The sequence below is a fragment of the Pelobates fuscus genome, chromosome 2, assembly GCF_036172605.1.
Source record: "Pelobates fuscus isolate aPelFus1 chromosome 2, aPelFus1.pri, whole genome shotgun sequence".
NCBI lineage: Eukaryota > Metazoa > Chordata > Amphibia > Anura > Pelobatidae > Pelobates > Pelobates fuscus.
The window spans coordinates 404,724,411-404,745,807 of NC_086318.1; the positions used below are offsets into that span (position 1 = coordinate 404,724,411).

General features: G+C 42.2%; 1 protein-coding gene across 1 annotated transcript in view; it reads left to right on the forward strand.

Annotated features, from left to right (window-relative positions):
* The window catches only part of CAMKMT (calmodulin-lysine N-methyltransferase), a 470,195-nt gene that overhangs the window by 430,914 nt on the left and 17,884 nt on the right, over positions 1-21,397 (forward strand). The window contains exons 9-10 of the mRNA XM_063443912.1: positions 6,174-6,237; positions 16,698-16,829. Of these exons, the coding sequence (XP_063299982.1) occupies positions 6,174-6,237; positions 16,698-16,829 (196 nt within the window). The remainder of the gene's footprint in view (positions 1-6,173; positions 6,238-16,697; positions 16,830-21,397) is intronic.

Sequence of the window (21,397 nt, forward strand, 5' to 3'; positions counted from 1 at the left end):
GGTTATTTTATGCCTCCCCCTGGGTGTGGCCTGTATGTGGATTAGTGTAATAAAAGCCAGGCTGGATGAGCCAGTCCAGAGTTCCTGTTTTACCCTCAAAGTGATGTGTCGTCTCATTATTGGGGGGAAGGATTTATGGCATGCTGTTCCAGTTGACTGCTAGGAGTACAAGCCTATTCGTATGGTTCCTATTCAATGGTCTACAGCATTCATATGCTTGGGAGAATTTAAAAGGTTTCTCGGATTCGGTGATTGTGGTGTCTGCCAGAGTGCTTGGAGTCCTCAGGAAGCACTAGGAGCATCCATTAACGGAGGTACCCGGTCGGGGTGCCAGGCGATCCGTTACATTGGTGGCAGCGGTGGGATGGCGTCCTAGTGCGAGGTAAAGCAGCTCAGAGACACAGTGCGTTTGGATTTACAATTGAGGGCAACGCTAGCAGTCGTGCAGCGCCCCTGGGAGCAGACAAGTATGGAAGGTTCTGGCTCTGGAGATGATTGGCTGGCCGAGGTGAGGCAGCGAGTGGCTGAGTATGGGGATGATATACCCATGGAGACACGCCGGGTGATCTGGAACCAGGTCATGGCCGAGCGAAACACAAGGCTGGACCGAGAATTCCGGTTGGCAAAAGAGAGGAAGTATGCTCAGCAGCAGGAGCGTTACAGCAGCCGGGTAGAGGCTGCATCCGAGGAGGTTAGCCGTCTTTCCCTGAGGCGGCGGGAGGAACCCGAAGTGGGGGTCCTCATAGACTGGTCCTGTGAGGAACCACAACAGGCAGGTAGAGATGGGACCAAGGTCACTCCACCGGGATGCTGGGCAGCCGGCCCAGATCCCCAGCAGCAACCAGAGTTGCCAGGTGGGGAAGCAGGTGGCCCTTACTCACAAATGTTGAGGGGCCTCACGGATTGGTCCTGGGAAGACCCACCAATGGCAGGTGGAGATGGGACTGCGGTCTCTCTACCGGCCCTACAGGGATGCTGGGCAGTCGGCCCAGATCCCCAGCGGCAGTGTGCGTTACAGGGAGCTGAAGGTGCCGTTCTGGCTCCCCAGCGGCAGTCTACGGTGCAGGGAGAGGAGCCTGTTATCCCCTCTCCCCAGCGGCTGAAAGTGTGTAAGGGAGAGGAGTTTGTTACCCCCTTTCCCCAGCAGCAGCTTAGCACACCAAGGGGAGACAGTAAGCCCCACACCAGCGCAGATGGGACCGTGGTCTCTGCGCCCAAGCTACAGGGAGCTGAAGGGGCCGTCCTCCCTCCCCAGCGGCAGTGTGATTTGTTGGGAATTGGGAGCCCAGTCTCCATTCCCCAGCGGCAGGCTGAGTTACAGGGGGCAGAGGTAGTTGGTCCTACCCCCCAGCAGCAGAGTGATATGCCGGGAAGGCAGTGTGAAGTGCAGGGAGAGGAGAGCAGCGTCCTCCCTCCCCAGCGGAAGGCTGAGTTACAGGGGGCAGAGGTAGTTGGTCCTACCCCCCAGCAGCAGCGTGATTTTTTGGGAATAGAGAGCCCAGTCTCTATTCCCCAGCAGCAGGACACTGAATTGGGAGGAGAGACAGTCGGTCTCCCTCCACAAAGACTGAAAGTAGGCATGGGAGAGGAGATTGTTACCTCCTCTCCCCAGCGGCAGATCATCAATGGGCAGAGTGTTCTAATGGGAGAGGAGATTGTTACCACCTCTCCCCAGCGGCAGATCATCAATGGGCAGAGTGTTCTAATGGGAGAGGAGCTGGTTACCACCTCTCCCCAGCGGCAGCTTAATGTACCAGGGGGAGACTGTAAGCCCCACACCTGTGCAGATGGGACCGTGGTCTCTGCACTTCCAGCACAGGGGGTAGGGACGGTCGGTCCTGCCCCCCCACAACAGGGCTGTTTAGCCAAAGGGGAGACAGTCGGTCTCCAGCAACCAGGCTCCAACCAGACTACTCCTGTAGTAGTGCTGGCACCAGGGCAGAGTACCGCTGGTCTCTGCCCACTCAGCAACCCACCAAAACAGCCTACCAGTCCCCCACACAGCCGGGGTGAGGCACCTGGACCTGGACAAGTTTTTCCATTACTCAGGTGTAGTAACCATTTATTGTGGGTGGGCTGTACTGCTGTTTCTGTTTTGTGGGTGGGCTGCTAGACTAACAAGGGCACTGACCGGCAAGAGGTCAGGTACCCTGTTAGTCTGTTTGGAAAAGGGGAGAAATGTGGCGAAACCAACCTCGCCACTGGGCCCTGGAGAAGCCTGTTTGCTAGCCTCCTACCTACTGACTATGGCCCCTGGGTTATTTGGGGCATATTGTACTGTATATTGCTGCTACTGGCCCTTTTAACAGCATCTATGGACATATTGGGACTTTTGGGACTACTGTCCCTTTAAGATTGTGAAGCATATTCAAGTGTAATGCCTGTAATATTATATATGTATTTATAGATGTGTTAAGTTTATCCTGGGTGATTTGTATGCAGCATTCTGATTGTTCGGTAGAATCACTCCATTCAGTATATTGAGTGAAACTACCGAACAACCAGACCACCCAGGAATGAGTGTGCCTCCAATTACCGTTTGCAACAATGTTGCAAACAGGTAATTGGCAATCAGTGCAGTGTGGTCTTTGTCCTCTGGGTGGCCGCCATTCGGGAAACAAACACGTGGCAGCGGCCATCTTAAACTACCGAACAGCGGTGTTTTGCCGTCGAGTGTCTGGAACTAAAATCGGACACTTGACTAGGCAAACACCGCTGAGACCTCCATACTTCCAGAAATTCGTATGGAAACTACCGAATGACCCGTCGTTCGGTAGAAAGAGCCCCATAAACAAGGGAATTCATTCAAACCCTCTCCAGGCTCTATAACACAGGCAATTCGCCTGTTTTCATTCCCTTGTTTGTGACCGACCGCAGGGCCAAAATGCATGGAACTGTTTTCGGATACTTTACCCATGCGGTCGGTCAAATCTTTGGAACCCCATATCTCACGAACCATTCATCCGAATTACTTGAATTTTGAATATGTTGTCCCCCTGAATAAGGGCTATCCAGCGATGCTGGATTTAAAGGTGTACCCCCGGGTTTTGGGGTACATCCAGAACTTGGCTGAAAAAGTGTACCGGATAATTGAGTTTAATGTTATCTGAGGGGAGGGGATGTGTGGGCTGAACCATGTATGTGATTGGTTATTTTATGCCTCCCCCTGGGTGTGGCCTGTATGTGGATTAGTGTAATAAAAGCCAGGCTGGATGAGCCAGTCCAGAGTTCCTGTTTTACCCTCAAAGTGATGTGTCGTCTCATTATTGGGGGGAAGGATTTATGGCATGCTGTTCCAGTTGACTGCTAGGAGTACAAGCCTATTCGTATGGTTCCTATTCAATGGTCTACAGCATTCATATGCTTGGGAGAATTTAAAAGGTTTCTCGGATTCGGTGATTGTGGTGTCTGCCAGAGTGCTTGGAGTCCTCAGGAAGCACTAGGAGCATCCATTAACAGAGGTACCCGGTCGGGGTGCCAGGCGATCCGTTACAATGCTATTTTTCAAACGGTTTGACAATACTCAAAATTATACTTCCTGCTTGATCCCATAATTGCCGTTGTAGTCATTCAATTTATAGCACGGAATGAGTTGGCTTGCCTTATATTTCAGAAAATAAACAGTTTGTTCTGAAATAATTTGGAGAATTATTTACAAAAAGTTAATCATTTATAAAATTTAGCAATTAGAATGTAAGAAAATCATGATTTTTAAACAAATTGTAAGTAATTATTCAGTATCCGTTATCCATAATATTAACCTTCAGAATCTATAATAGTTTTAATAACGAAGTCGGAAAAGTTATCTTTGTGATTTTGTAAGCATCTCTTTTTAGCTTAAATGCTTATACAGACCCTTTTTATTACTTGACATTTATTTTAATCAGTAGTGCCCTATTTGGCATTTCGGACTTGTCACCTTGCCCCTTTCATGGATAAAACTAACCCTAAATAAAGCAATAAATGTACCTGGAATCTAGCGACAGACAAAGCTATCCGTGCCGGTTTCCATTCCTTATCTTATGACTCACCGGCCAAGAAGCATTTGATTGGCCAATTGTGCCTGATTAGAGCACATGCACACGCTCTGAGTTGGCAAGGGGAGGGAAAGAGGAAGGAAAGGAACATTAAAAACAAACAAACCACAAGACCATTAAGTGTAAAGGGAGAAGGATATTGCTTAACCCCTTAAGGACCAAACATCTGGAATAAAAGGGAATAATGACATGTCACACATGTCATGTGTCCTTAAGGGGTTAAAAGAGCAAGCGAGGAAGGAAGGAAGGAAGGCGAGATAAACGCTGCAGGTATAGACTCCAACCACCATGACCACCTTTAAAAGCAAAAGTGGTCATGGCGGTTGGAGTAACCCTTTAAATTTACTGTGTAGTAAATAAACCTCACATAATATTTTATTGAATCACTGTTTCTATTGAAAAGCTGCTGACTGACGTTCACGTATTCTATGTTTATTTCTAGTAACTTACCAATATGCATTTACTACAAAAAACATGTGTTTTCCAACACACATGCATTAGTGTAAGAAGTCATGACCCCTCAGAGGTCATGGATAATCCGTATTATAACCTGCTGTCTGGATCCTTGACTATTTTCAGAAGATGACATCCTTTACCGTGTTGTTAAGCAGCTGTGCCAAGGCTTCATGAATTACTCCTGAGTCGCTCATCCAATTTGTCTACTGTGAATATTGTTTGGTTTCCCTATATTTTAGGGCTCTTTATTCCATGTGCCTCTTCTGTCCCAGAGTTGGATTGAGTGCGTGATAGCCGGTGATGTGGGGGGGATTTTCGGTCTGTCTTGTTTGGGTAGCCATAGGTATAAGGAAGGGAAATCTTACGGATTTTTATGCCTATGCTCTAAATGGTTTACTTACATTTATTCTTGTACCATTGTATAACTTTTATACCTTACCATTCTTTTTAATTCATTATATTGAAATTAAATTAAAAATAATGAAAAAAAAAATACTCAATATTTTGTAGTTCCTGCATTTGCTGCAAATTAGCATTGCTTGTCACGTCTGCAGTAAACTCTCACGAAACCAGGATGTGATTTTGCTAGTCCCGATACTCACTTACGTATCATTAGCACTTCTGAACTGATCCCATAAGCATTACTTTACAGCCACAGCAAGAGATTCTCAGAGTTGAATTGCAAACGTCAATCATGAATGTGACCGCGACAAGTGACTCATTAAATTGCATATGTAGAACATTTCTCTTTTCCATCTTAGATGATCCAATAATGTGATATCTGGTGGCCAATGTGTGGTTTTACTGTTACGTTTTGCTTAGTGTACTTGAAGTGCCTAGGTCTAGGCTATATGGCACAACTATGACAAGGAACTAGGATGGGGGAAAAAAAAAACCATTAGATTTATTTTGAAGCATGATAACTTCATGCTCTATTGTTGGTGATGTTACTGACTATGTTAAAGGGACACTACAGGCACCATAACCACTTTATATTATTAAAGTTATAGTTATAGTACCTGGACTCCCCTGACATCATCCCATGGATCAGGATTAAACAGTTTTCTCCAGATTCTTGCAGCCCAGGTCCCATTTGAGGTATGGTTTAGGCTGAGTTACATTCTACCTTGGCCATACTAATTCATGCCAGCTATGGGTAACAGTGAATAGTTGTGAGTGCTCATCTGTTGTTCTCAGCCAATCATTCCAACCCATTTCTAATGCTTAGCATAAGCCTAAGCGGCACAGAGTGGCTTGGCTGCAGGCACCTAGGGACTGATTTAACATTGAATCTCGGGATGAGATCAGGGGACTTCTAGTACCGTAACTGCTACATGAGATAAAGTGGTTATGGTGCCTAGACTGTCCCTTTAATTGTGTAAATGTTTTGGCTTGCCTTATAGTGAACTTTGTTGCATGGTGTATAAAGATCATAGCGATCTTATCTGGGCTTTGCTGAGGTGACCAGATACTTTACTTACGGTAATTTTTTTAATTTAACCTTACCATTAAATTTCAAATACATTGTCGTCATTGAATAAATGAATTAATACACCGGACTGAGTGGTGAGTGTTTAACGGCGGGTTCATGCAAGCAATTAGCCATGTATTTATCATACTCTGTGTCATTAAAACGTAAAACCCATTTTAATCATGATTCTCTCCTCTTCTCAATGTCAGCCTGTTTCTGGATCAGTACAGAGCTTGCCTGGTTGATGCAATAAAGAGATTACTCCAGCCCAGTGTAAGTATGTTTCTATTTTCTACTGAATGCAGGCTTCAGAATAATTAGTCTGTGCACAATGATTGAGACAGTAATGGAATGGCAGGATTAATGTCATGTAATACTGTAATTCTTATTATGTCCAACTTCAATTGAGTCTTCTAATCTATCAGATTCCTTCCTAATCATAAACTAGAAAACTTCTTATACTTGGCCTTGTGATAAGGCGCACAGTGGGTAGTAAAATAAATGAAGCCGCTTCAAAGATAGTGTGAGATTATTTCTTTATCAAAGCGTTTCTTAAGTATTTTCCTTTGATAACAATGTATTTGCATTAAAGTAAAACTAAGATGTTTAAAGTTTTCTGTTGCCTTCTGTCACATGTAATCCCTTCGGCAATGGCCATTGACATTGTCTTGCTTTCTGTACTTTTTCATTGGTTTTATTAATTATCCTTTTTACGCAAATATATTGTTTGTTTAGTCTTTGTTTACATGTGCTGCCATTGTCAAAAAAGTTTTCCGTTGTAGACTAGGGCCAGCTATTGCTTATGGATGAATACACGTGAATGGGTTGAAAGTATAATTTTCTTTTAATGTACAACTGGAAATGTTTGTTGCTTTGTCGTTTATTTTGCGGTCTAATATAACTATTAGCATCTCGCCTTTTAGTTTGGTTTATTACGCCACAGGAGGCCGGAAACGGCCATCGGGCAAACCGGGAAAATCTCCAGCCCACTGGCATTTCATTGCAGGAGAGGAGGAGCTGGGAGGCTGAATGTTCCTCCCGCGAGCTGGCAGTTCGGAGCCCTGCTGCGGGTTACCTCGGCAATGCTCCGACAGAGCACCGGATTTCGGAGGAGTGAATTTAGCCAGTAGCCGGAGGAGCTGATGGCAGAGTCACTCACCCCCACTCCCACCAGGGAGGGGCTTGTTTCCCCTCCCTGGCAAAAGGTAAGAAGAAGGGAGGGGGCCCACACATTACACCCTCTCACACACTGCAACCCTCTTACACATACTGTTCTCCAACTTATCACATGCACTGCCCTCCTCCTACATGCACTGAATACCTACATGCACTGCACCACTATACACACTGCACCCCTCCACACACTAAATCTCCAAAAGACACTACATCCCTTAACCCCTTAAGGACACATGACATGTGTGACATGTCATTATTCCCTTTTATTCCAGAAGTTTGGTCCTTAAGGGGTTAAACACATAGTGCACCATCTACACAAACACATTATATCCCTTATACACACTCTGGATCCCCTACACACACTAGATCCCCTTTAGAAACATATTACATCACCTATACACACTAGGTCCACTGAACACAAAAAACACTACATTCTCTACACACACTCTCTCTACTCCACCTACACAAACTATGTCACCTATACACATATACACTACAGCCCCTAAGCACACACTCGCTGCCTCCCCTGCCCCTATTGTCCTCTGGTATCCCACTTTTGGAAACACCAGAGGCAAGTAACAAGCAAACGCAGCACACACGTGTCATTGAATTTGCTTGGTCTGTGCAGAACAAATACTTGGCCTTTTTGTCATGCAAGAGCTCTTCACATGGGCTGCTGGAAAAGCATTGAACCAAAATGTTCAATTTGTTGGGGGTGGGAGGGTGCGTGCTTGTCATTGGTGATGACACAACTTCTCCCCCCCTGGCCCAGCCCTGCATAGTTTAAGGAACACTCTAGCACCAAAACCACTCCATCTCGATGAAGTGGTTATGGTGCCTAAAGTTCTCTGCCTTACCATCTTGTGGTAAACTGTTTTTGAGCAGTTAGACAGAAAAGTAGTGTCCACAGATTCCCGTCTGCTGCCTCTCAGTTGGTTCTTGAGCAGTGAAGTCATGGCAGTGATGCTCTCAGCTTATCACCAGCCATCTGTCACAAATTCAGGTTCAAAAATACATGTATTTTTACTCACAATTGGCAGTCACAGATACTCTAAGACCGCCAGCAGACACTTTCTGTTCTTTTGCTGCTTGAACTAATGTTTCCACATTAGCCTGTGCAACAAAGAAGGAGCGGCTGATAGTCACTGATATAAATTCTACCTTGTAGATATTAGATCAATATAAAAAGGAAAGTGGCATTCAGTACCGCTGCTGCGGCCAGTTACTTTCAGGCTTCAGGGCTGTCGTGCACTCCAAACTCCCTCCGTCGTCTTCGGTGTGAAACGGATATCCCACCCGTGTCGATTGCCTAGCACCCTGAGTTGTTTAGTCTCTCAAACAAGACTTTCTCAGTGGCCATTGAGAGTCTAGTTTAAGAGGTTAAATTAGCCTGGGCGTTTTAGGATTCTGGAATTCGGGCTACCCAAAGCTTGCCCAAAATGTGGCCGAACTGCAATTCTTGTTAAACCAAATGCACATGTCTACTGTATACGCAGAACATACAGAGAGAACAGAATTCTGGGTAAAATATTTTTTTTAATGCAATAACTCTGCTGATTTACTTTATATGTCTGTATATATTCCAGTGAAGGTCTGTATTACTACAGTGAAGGAAGGAAGATGGTATTGGTGTGTAGGAGGGAAAGGACAGAGAGGAGGTCAATTCTCAGATGACTCTGTTTTTGAGTTTAAAGGAGAAGTCCAGTGTAGAAGGGACTGTGGATTATAAATGGGGGTGAGGGGGGGAGTTATAATTTTACATTTTGCATTAGGCAGCTCCTTCTCAAAGCAGCCATCTAACATAAGAAAGAGAAAGAGAGTGCTCCTCCAAGCTGTTTAGGAGATGGAGTTGTTGCTCCTCAGATGACTGTCAGGAAGGGCTGCTAGACAACAGAACGTTTCTGCACATCCCTATATGAGTTATTTGGTATTTAGTATAGCATGATTGCATTGAATACCTGGCAGTGAAGCATGTACTTGTTTCTGGCTATACTTGTATTGAGATAATGGAGGGATCGAGCGAGGGACTGTTTACGTGTAGAGAGGAGGGTACACAATATAGAAAATCAGTTATATGTCATGACTTATGCACACCTATCTGTTTTATAGCTTGTTCTACTGTGTTTTGTATATATAAAATTGTAATTAAAAAACAAAGGAAACACAAAAATATATCTTGCACCATAACCACTGCATGAGGTATCTATATAAAGTACATTTTGCTGCAGTTTGCTTTGGCCCCTTTTGTTCTCTATTTCTCTTTCTTTCTTTCTCTATTTTTTTCTCTCTCTCTCTCTTTCTTTCTCTCATTCTTTCTTTCTTGCGTTCTCTCTCTTTTCTTTCTCTCTCTCTCTCTTTGTTTCTTTCGTTCTCTCTCTTTCTCTCGTTCTTTCTTTCTTTCGTTCTCTCTCTTTTCTTTCTCTTTCTCTATCTCTCTCTTTGTTTTTCGTTCTCTCTCTTTCTCTCGTTCTCTCTTTTCTTTCTCTCTCTCTTTTCTTTCCCTCTCTCCTTTTTCTCTTTCTTTCCCTCTTTCCTTTTTCTCTCTCTCTCTCGTACTCTCTCTTTTCTTTTCTTTCTCTCTCTCTCTATCTCTCGTTCAAGTTTTAATCCAGCTTTACAGAACATGATCGGCCACAGGTATACAAGGAGGGGCTTCTAGTAGAAGTGGACTGTGCTGTGAAAGGGCTATGCGATGTCTGATTTGTTTTCGCAGTTTTTGCCTCCTGTGATGCAGTTCTGATAGAACACAGGTTTTCACTTTAACTTTGAGATGAAAGGCACGCTGGTGGCTATGCCTGTAGTATGCTGCAATGTGCTGCTAAAGTATATCCCTGCTGTTCTATATGAATTGATTGTGAGTTTATTTATCCTTATGCTCTAGATCACTGCTGCTCTTCATGGACTGACTTTGAGTTTTTAATACAAGCTATGTGTGCCACCTGTGAAACACTTCCCATGGGACGCTGAGTTCACATTCAGCTTTCGGCTTTATTTCGGCTTTATTATGAAAGATGTTCCCAATGCGATGCAGGTTCCATTTTCAATCTGCTGCTTTGTGCGGCTCTAATATAGTGCTGTGTCTTGATATAAAAAGGCCCAGGTTGTTTCCACATATTTCATGAAAATACGATTTCTACTGACGTCCATTTGCTACTTTTTGATAAATGGAGAACTCTATGTAACATTACTCTTCTCAGTATTCCAGCAATTTAATAATCATGGAATCCTTTGCTTGAATTATGCTTCGATATGTGTTTTGAGTTTGATTTTATTACAAGACATGGAGGCTCGTATTTGCAATACTCGCCTCCGTGTCTTTATTAAAATCATGACTTTTCGGCATGCAATAGCAAAAATCATGTAATTATACATTTCTATCTGATAACATTCTTACATTTAAAGGGACACTATAGTCACCAAAACAACTGTTGTTTAGTGTATAGATCTCACTGCTCAATTCTCTGCCATTTAGGAGTTAAATCACTCTGTTTGTGCAGCCCTAGTCACACCTCCCTACATGTGACTTGCACAGCCTTCCTAAACATTTCCTGTAAAGTGATATCTAATGTTTACCCTTCCTTTATTGCACTGTCTGTTTAATTTAGAATATTTAGAATATTGTTAATAGCTTGCTAAACCTTGCAGAAGCTTCCTGTGTGTGATTAAAATTCAAATTACAGAGCAGAAGATAAAAAAGAAAGTTAACATCTAATTGAAAATGAAATCCTTTTTTCCATGCAGGATGTTTGAGTCACAACCAGGGGAGATGTGGCTAGGCTTGCATGGACAGAAACAAAAAGTGAGATAACTCTTAACTCTTGGCAGGGATTTGAGTGGTGAGACTGCAGGGGCATGATCTATACACCAAAACTGTTTAATTAAGCTAAAGTTGTTTAGGTGACTATAATGTCCCTTTAGATACTGATCACAATAGTGCTTGCCCCTCACCTTCCCCATTTCAGAGGGAGTAGAATCGAGGAAGAATGATTGGTTATATCTTAATGCTGCATAACAACACATGGAGGAATATTGGGAGGCATGTTTTCCTTGTGATATTTCAATGAACCCATGAGATCTGTGCATCTAGTTCACTGGCTTTCTGTTCCCTTCAATTAGAGTAATCACTTGTTATTTTAGTGACTTTTTTTGTGTGATTAAATGCATCAATAGAAGGTTCTTAAGGCTCCCTAATTTAGATATATAAAAATAGGGGAATACTCTGTTAAAAAACAGAATGCAAAACAACATGGTGTATAACTATGTTGATAAAGTGCAAAAAGATATGTGTCTCAATTGGCCACTTCAAATTAGTAATTGTAATAATACCTTGTGTAAATTCTCCAATTAAGGGGTTGGCTATCCTCTTCTCCAAATCACAATAAACGCTCAGCAATGATAGGTAATCATCCACTCAAAAGAAGAAATTTAAATTGTAGTGCAAATAGGCAATGTAGTTCAAAACAATTTATTACACTACATTTAAGTTAACAACAGCAGGTGTAGTAATACGGAATCACCACAAGTCATCCAACGCATTTCCTCCGGTTTAGGGACTTCCTCAGGGTATTAAGCACATCATGCGTTCCTGTATGCGTTCCACACTCGAAACCCGGAAATTACTCTGTCCCAGCTGGCATTCACGATCTGTTCTATATTCTCTGCAGCTCTTGATAGTCAATTTTTTTTTTTTTTTTTATAAATTCTTTATTTTTAGTGCAAAAGATTTTACAGGCAGGCCCGTTGAGCCACGACAGCAGACACAGGCAGGTTAATGCAGACATGGTCGTGACTTTATACAGTTGCACAATTTTTTTAAATCATGAAGATAACAGGCTAATAAACATTGCTTATATAATATGACATGCTAGAGTAATTAAGCATATTAATAGTTAAACGTAAGTTTGAAGTATTATGCATCTTTTTAGAACACAGCGCAAAATTTTATATTTAGGGTATTATAGATATTTAAACATAACACTTGACTGACTAAGTGGAGAATGTCTCCGTGACTGAATGGTTGCATTACGTGCTAGGTAGATTGGTAAGAGCGATTAACCCTAACAACACTTTTGTAAAAGAAGCATGGGTTAGTTAAAACAATGTTGTTGATTAAGATAGTAGCACTATAGAAACTAACAGTCAGGATTAGTAAGACATAAGTGAATTCTTTTTTTTTTCCCTGTGGCATAGGAGGTCGCACCTTCTTTATATATATATATATATATATATATATATATATATATATATATAGGTAACAAGCTTGACTGACCCTTTATATTATCAGAGTAACTTTTAAGTAAATACTTAGTAGTGCTAGATTGGCTATGCTAGTGTAGTTATGAAAAGAGTAAGCTGTTGTGCCAAGGGCTAACTTAAGCATTAAGTCACTGGAGATTGGTGTCAATATATTCGGCTTTACCATACCGGTAAGGGCAAGGGTGAGGGTGTCACGGGGGCATAGTCTGCTGGAAATATGCTTCGAGCCTCTGGGTCTGGGTACATAGTTGTTGTGGGAGCTGGGAACAGTCCAGGCTAAATACACAAATACCCTTGTGAGGCGGTTTGTTGGGCGCTTCAGCCTATTCCCAGCTTCGGTAAGTCCTGGGTGCCGTTGCTATCCATCTCTCCATTGCGGGCCCTGGGCTCGGTGTCATGGCTTCGGGGGGTTTGCTCCTGTAGTGCTCTGCGGGGTGCGTGGTCGCATGACTACTTGTATTGAAGTGTTGGCTGAGAGGAGCTGATTTTTGCTGCGCCGAGTGCCGGGATTATGGTCGGGTAAGAAACTTGTGTGCGTCGCTTGTTGTGTTGTCCCAGGATTGCCCGTGTGCGAGTGTGAGCGTGTGCCCATCAGGTGTCTTGTCATTCCCCACATTGTGGCCCGCCTGCGACTGCTTTGCCGGACGGCCTTCTTGGAGGCTCGCGATACCCGTCTGTAATTGCTGCGTCGTGCCGCTGATCGTATCCACGAGGCCACCATTTTGTCAGCTTGGCGGTGAGTTACTCCCCGGCTGTGCAGGGCGCCCCTGAGACTGGAACAAAGATGGTCAAAGGCCTCCAGAGGGGATGTGAGTGGCCATTTTGGCTGGGCCTTGCGTGTCTGTTGCCCCTGTATGTCGTGTAGCTAAATGCTTGTTTCTCAAGCTGGATTGTATGTCCAGTGGGGACCGGAATGTCCCCCACCGGTCCAGAGGGGGGGGGGGTAGGTTAACGTAGAGTCGCGTGCAGGCTTCCACACCGAGGAGAGCGGTTGTTTCTCCCTGGCTTCAGCCCTAGTAAGCCGCATTTGGATCTTTGCGTCTCCGGCTCCGACGAGCCCCGGGGTGGTCTCATTGGGTTAAGCAGGGCACCCCCGACGTAGAAAGTGCACCCTCGGGTTTCTATGGGCTATGTAGATGTCGCTTTTATCCAGGATTCTGCCTGTCAGGCCGGAGCTTGTGTCAGGCACGTCTGCACGGCTCAGCAGTCAGGCTCCGCCCCCTCTTTATAGTCTATGTGAGTTTTTGTTACTCAAAAAAAGGAGAAATGGTGAAAGAAAAAAGAGAGATTTTAAGAATTGTCCATATGGTAATAAAAACAATTGGAACATTGCCTATATAAAATACTGGAATAGAGTAGAATATGTAAAATTGAATATGTGTATGAAAATTATTGGATAAATAGGGATAATGGGGAAATAAATGAGAAAAAATATGTAAATATAAATGGAAACATATGATATACATAAAAATATAGATAAGAAATGAAAACGTAATAAAAATATAAAATGTAATACGTAATATATTGAAGAACAAGATGTGAAAAATCATGATCCTGATGAAAGTCTGACAAGACTGAAACGTTGATCTTTTGATGTTTTAATCGTTTTTTCATTAAACTTTGGACTTTTAAACCGTGAGTGCAGCCATCTATTTGGATTTTCTTGGATATTGAAGCTATCTTTGGCTGGCACCCGGCCATTAAGGGATATTGGAGCGTGAGTGCAGGAGCTATTTTGTTTTTTGTTTTATATATATCAATATATATATATTTTTTTTTTTTTTCAATATGAATAAAGTGTGTATTCTAATTAAAAACGCAATATCGGTCCATTAACCAGTGGTCCTGCTTTTCAGCAGTTAATTTGTTTTCCCATCATTCTATGGCAGGTGATGAGCTGTTTGTTAGCCTCCTGATTTAACCCCTTAAAGACACATGACATGTGTGACATGTCATGATTCCCTTTTATTCCAATAGTTTGGTCCTTAAGGGGTTAAGGTAGGTTGTAGAATGTTAGGAAAGCATCTGATCATTTGGAATGGAAGACAATGACTCATACCAAAAGTATATTGATCACAAGTAATACACATATTATTGTGTTGTGTGTTTCTATGGATTCATGTCAGCTATTGTTGTTTAACTGGGTGCTTCACACTCAATAGCAAATATTGAGAATGGCCGGCCTGATAGAATGGGGACCTCATATAGGGATATGTTGATAAGCCACACTTTATCAGCTGAGAACAGACTTGTAGTGTAACTGAATTATGATTAACAAGGAATGCATGGGAAATATAGTAAAAAATGGGTATTTCACAAATCCTTTAGTGTCCCATTGTAACATATTCTTCCTCACCTTGCGGTATCTGCGCTCAGCGGCCATGCGTCAGTGTACCTGACTCCTGCAACATTTTGGTGGACGCCGGACGCTGCGGATCCATGCCAAATTATAGTCCCACGTCCGCCCACAGTGATGACGACGTCGGCGTGTGTGTGATGTCACGCGGGAGACGCACGCACACGTTCTGGGGTCAAAGGCTGATTTCGGCCAATCACAATTGTAAAAGGCTTATTTAAACACATTTCTACTTTCCCTCATTGCCCTGTCATGGTTTCCCCAGTGGTTGTCCAAAAGTGTGTTTCTGAGTGTTTATTTCTGGTTATTGACTTTGGCTTCGTTTGACTTACCTGTATTCTGGTATCCCTGACTTTTGGCTTTCCCTCATCGTTGTGTCTTCTTCTGTGTCCCCAACCTGGGCACGTATTCTGACTATTCTCTGGTACGTTAAGTCCGGCCATTTTAAGGCCCAGTAAGACGTTACCTTCTAGTCTTAGGTGTGATACAATTCTACATGCTGGATCAAATAGTAATCCTGACACCCATAGAAAGACATCAGAGTAGCAATTCAGGACAACAGCGTACAGGACTGAACAGAAGGACATTGTAAAATGGAACACTTGGGTGGCATGTGTATATGGTTGGTGTTCAGCCCTTCATATTACATTTGTGGGTAATTTGACAGTAGAGCAGGGTACATCTCCCCTGCTGCCTTGCCAGCAAATATTGTTAGAGGAGCATTATGGGAGATGTAGTAGTCACAGGGCCTGCCTTAGGCCATTAGGCGCCCTGTGCGAAACGTCATCATGTCGCCCCCCCCCCACCAAGTTGCCTCTATACAGTCACACAAACAGTTACAAGCAGACAGTCAGACACGCTCCGTTACAGGCAGACAGTCACACACACACACAGTTACAGGCAGACAGTCACAGAGCCAAACACACAGTTAAAGGCAGACCATCACACACAGTTACAGACACACAATCACAGTCACACACACAGTCACAAGCAGACAGTCACACATACTCCATTACAAGCAGACAGTCATACACACTCGGTTACAGGCATGCAGGCACACACACACTCCGTTAAAGGCAGATAGTCACACATACAGGCACAGGCACATACAACGGCACAGTTACAGTGACACACACAATTGGAGTCGCACACAGTTACAGTCACACACACAGGCAGGCAGTCACACACACATACACACACACACACACACACACACACACACACAGGCAAACAGTCACACACAGGCAGCCAGACAGACAGTCACACACACAGGCAAGCAGTCACACAGACAAAAGTCACACAGACAGACAGTCACACACACACACACACACAGGCACACAGTCTTACCTCTTTCCATAATGGCTGGAAGGGGGAGTGGATGCAGTTGGTTGTTGGGGAAGACTCCTTCCTTCTTCCTTCTTCCTGTGTAGCAGTTCTGCGGGGCTTCGTTTAGGTATTAGCCCCGCTTCACGGTAAGCCCCGCTTCCGCGATTTACATTTTTTTTTCTTTCATAGACCTGGGTGGAGAATAATGAAATCCTCCACCCGGGTACCTGTTTTAGCTCCCCTGCACTCCTGTCACCCGGCAATGTGCGAGCTGTGTTGGCCACATGGCGCCCCCTGGTCCATGGCGCCCTGTGCGGCCGCACAGTTCGCACACCCCTAAGGCCGGCTCTGAGTCCACAACACCAGCAGTGCTAAAGATTTATGGGAGATCTAGTTCACAACATCTGGAGTGCCGAAGGTTTATGGAAGATGTGGTTCACATCCTGAGTGCCGAAGGTTGCCTAGCCCTGTAGTAGAGTGTTACCTGTTAAACATGATCTCGAAAGACACCTGAATAATAAGGGATGAGATAACTCTCATGTGTTGTTTTTTACATTGTTACATGTGGCTTTAATCTGTGAAACTGTGTTTTTATTAAATGTGTTCTTTTCTTTCCCAGGGTAAGGTGATTGTACTTGCTCCATCAAGAGGAGACACTTTAAATCAGTTTTGCAATCTGGCGGTAGTGGCGGGATTTTCTGTCCAAAGACTTGAACATTATGATGAATACATTTCATATTTCCACTCCAAGGTTAGTTCTCTGCTTGCGATAGATAATACTTTAATCCACATTACATTTTGAAGAGATCATGGTCTTTTTGGCAAGTACCAAATGTTTGATTAAAGCAGTCCTTAGGTGTGCTGCTTCTAAACAGCTATTTTTGTATGTGATAATTTGGTGCTGTAAAGCCTGCATAATCTCCTTCATAGATAAAGGATCGGCTATTTGAGTTTCGACAGCAAAAAAAAAAAATCTTTCTTTTCGTTACACTTATATTTTCATGATGCAATATGTAAAGCACTTATAAATCTCGAGTAAACACATTAGCATTGCTATAAACAAAACAATTTAAACATTGGGCTGATATTAGGTATGAGACGCACAGTAATAAGCAGAAGGCTAATGTCTAATTGTATAATATCATACCTTAAATCCTTATCTCTTGTTGCTTTATGACTGGGTCACTTGGTAGCTTCAAACTGCTAAATCCCACACAGAATTTCACAGCTGTGAGGTTACATGTCAGATAGAAGGCGCTACAAGATTTAGGTCAAATGCACTTATCTGTGATTTCTAAGCTTGCTTACATAAAGCCAATGCTATGAGTAGTACTCTTGTCATTATTTATAGGTATACGCTAATGCATTACACAAGAAACTGTGTTCTACTAGCAACCAATACAGGACCTGTACTTAGAGTATATTAGCATTTAAAGGAGAATTATTACCCTATTTACAGTGGGGATATAGAGCACATAATTACACTGCTGGTGCAGTTCTCCTGGTTGTTTCAAGAAAATAATGATTATTTAAGAGTAGCTGATTCTGTACGATACACACTTGACAAAGCTGCTAAAGAATATTTCCAGAGACGTTTTTGCTTCTACGTTCTCCGATTCAGAGACAGCTTTGCAATAGCTAACATAGCTTTTGCACCAGTGTTATGGGCAGATGCAAATGTTACAAGTTTTAGAATGAAAAGTAACCCGTGTACTTTGTCTTTAAGAGATTTTGCAAACTGACATGTTGTTAGAAATGGAAAATATTGTTTTCTCAAACAATGATCATTTTCTTACCAATCTGACGTCTTACCCAATAAATAAATAAGATGTTTAGACTTTAAGATGCCATTTCATCCTAGATTAGTGCAATAACTATTAATGCAATAACAATTCAAGGCTATGCCTACGTCACTCTAACGTCTAGTCAAAATAAAGTTTAAAGATGTCTAGTTCATAACAAATAAACATAGATAAGATGATACCATGTGAAATGACCAAGTTATGGCCTTGTATTTTTGCCAAGTTAAGGTAGGTCCTAAAATGACCTAATTGAACATCTAAGGTATAAATATGAGTACTTATTAATATTAGGACACAGAGGAGAGATGTTGGAGACAAAGATACTGCTCCATTTTATCATGACTGATAGAGGGGTTGACATGTTCAGGAGGGTATGTTATTCTATTTACTGATATTGCAAGCATATCATTTAATTCTATAATCTCCGCTATAAATTATTGTAATGGATTTTATATGTCTATATTTATTTGATAAAATATTTAAAAAACAAAACTTTATTACTTCCAAGACAATCCCTATTTTATATTGTATTCTCAATTATTTATATATTTTAAATAGAGGAACTCTTACTAACTATAAAATATTATGGCTAAGATATCTGTATGATTAGCCCTGCTAAGTTCTATGCCTTAAGACGTTATAGTGGTAAATTGGGGAACCGACTGTGGTTACACCAGGCTACCTACATCCGTTGCAAAGAGATGTATTACAGTGCTTGAATGCCGAGCCCTGTCTTACAGTGCCTGAATGCCGAGCCCTGTCTTACAGGGCCTGAATGCCGAGCCCTATCGTACAGTGCCTGAATGCCGAGCCCTGTCTTACAGTGCCTGAATGCCGAGCCCGGTCTTACAGGGCCTGAATGCCGAACCCTGTCTTACAGGGCCTGAATGCCGAACCCTGTCTTACAGTGCCTGAATGCCGAGCCCTATCGTACAGTGCCTGAATGCCGAGCCCTGTCTTACAGGGCCTGAATGCCGAGCCCTATCGTACAGTGCCTGAATGTCGAGCCCTGTCTTACAGTGCCTGAATGCCGAGCCCGGTCTTACAGGGCCTGAATGCCGAACCCTGTCTTACAGTGCCTGAATGCCGAACCCTGTCTTACAGTGCCTGAATGCCGAGCCCTATCGTACAGTGCCTGAATGCCGAGCCCTGTCTTACAGGGCCTTAATGCCGAGCCCTGTCTTACAGGGCCTTAATGCCGAGCCCTGTCTTACAGTGCCTGAATGTTGAGCCTGTCTTACAGTGCCTGAATGTTGAGCTCTGTGTTCTTTATATTTTTTCTTCAATGCACATGTTTTAAAATAATTAAATTATCACAAATCCAGCTGTTATGGTCACAATGTCCTTCATGGAGAGGAGATATTTTTATGTGATAAAGCAGTTTTATATCCTCTGTCATCCCTGTATGAGTCCTCATTCCAATGGCTGGCAGCCTCTGCTCATTAACCTACACGCTTGGGAGTGTTCTAAAAAGAATTACATTAATAAAGTATATGCAAATGTCATTGTAATGGATTGTTCTAAATTGAAAAATACTAATAGTTTGCTATTTTATGGTCATTCACCAAAATGATCTAACTGTAAGCAATTCAGATAAACTTTTCAAGCTAATGGCTATTAAGAATTACTAAAGACTAACGGGGTGAGACAAGGTTGCCCGCTCTCCCCTTTGTTATATATCCTCTCCATAGAACCACTAGCGGAAAATATTAGGAATAATGAAGATATAAAAGGCTACAAAATAAGGGATAAAGAATTTAAAATCAGCATGTATGCGGATGATATTCTGCTATCAATCACTGACCCAATCAGCTCTTTGCAACATTTAATGGAGGAAGTTAGAAAGTATAGCTACCTAGCCAATTACAAGTTAAATAATGAAAAAACGGTTGTTATGGGCATTGAATTAGACAAGAAAGCAAGGGAAGAAATTAGTAAAAAATACTCATTTATATGGGCGCCCCAGAAATTCGATTGCTTAGGTATAGTTATTACTAAGAATTTAGACAGAATGATGGAAGAAAACTTCTTAAAGTTATTAAAAAGTACAAACTCTTTACTTAAAGAATGGAGAAATATGCAGATTACCTGGTGGGGCCGTATAAATGTTATTAATTCCTATATTATTCCTAAATGGAATTATGTATTCCAAATGATTCCTTTAAAGATCCCAGCAATATGGCTGACGTTATTTCAAAACAATTTGGAAAATTTTATCAATAAAGGAAAAAAAAATAGAATTAATAGAAATATTCTCTCACTGAAAACCAAGGAAGGGGGATTAAATTTCCCCAATATAAAAGTGATGTATTGGGCAAATGTGATCACACATATGTACAGGGCCCAACTAGCGTGTGCCAAAGAAGAAAGTTGGTTTAATATTGAAATGGAAGATCTAGGTTTGAAAACCCCTGAGGGCATGATATGGAATACGAAAAGTCTAGATAAAATGGGGATCGACATTAACAATAATAGGATATGGGCCCAAATGATGCCAGTTTGGGAGGAAATTAAAAAGAAACTAGATTTGAAATTTACAATAATGGATTCGGCAAATCTGAGGATTGTAGAAGCCAATCTGTCCAATTTGTCTTTAGAGAGCTGGCGAGTACATGGTATAATTAAAGTGTCACAGATATTATCTTCAGACAAAATAATGACTTTTAGTTCTATTCTACAAAAATATCACCTCTCTCAACGAGAGAGCTTTAATTACCTGAGGCTTAAATATTTTTTGCAAAAACATCTTAGTAGAAAGATAGGAAATTTATTTACTATGTTGAAACTAATATTCTCAAATCAGGCCATACCTAAAGTCCTGGCTAAAGCTATAGAGGTAATTAGAAATATTAAAGAAGTGTCTAGTTTTCCACAAAAGGATAAATGGGAAAAAGACTTAAGCTGTACTTTGGAACACCAAGATTGGTGTAAAGCCATAAATAACACACGTAGTCAGGTCCAATGCTTAAATCTCTTGGAGACCCACTATAAGGTGATTTATAGATGGTATTTAGTCCCGAGTAAATTATCTCAGATATACCCAGGAGTTACAGCTAGATGTTGGAGATGTGAAAAAGAGGTTGGTTCATTTCTCCACATATGGTGGAGCTGCTCAAATATTCAGCTTTCAATTGTGAGATTGATAAGGTTTATTAAAGATTTAACAGGAATAGAACTCGAAAGGAAACCAGAGGTAGTTCTGCTACATATGCAGTGGCCGAATATGTCACACTCAATAAGAAGTTTTATAATTCACTGTTGTATCGCATTTAAAATTGTGGTGGCACGGAATTGGAAATCAAATCAAATTCTGCCCTGGGAGGTTATTAAAAATCAAATTAACCTCCAGGCGAGGATGGAAAGAGATTTAAGTATACCATATCTGAATTCCCCAAAAAGATTTGATCTATGGCAAAGTTGGGTTAATAATTTAGAAACTATTCCCTGAATCATTGAGCGAAAAGAGCTCAGTTGTTTCCCATTGAATCAGTGGCCTGAGTATAGATAACCCCCCCCC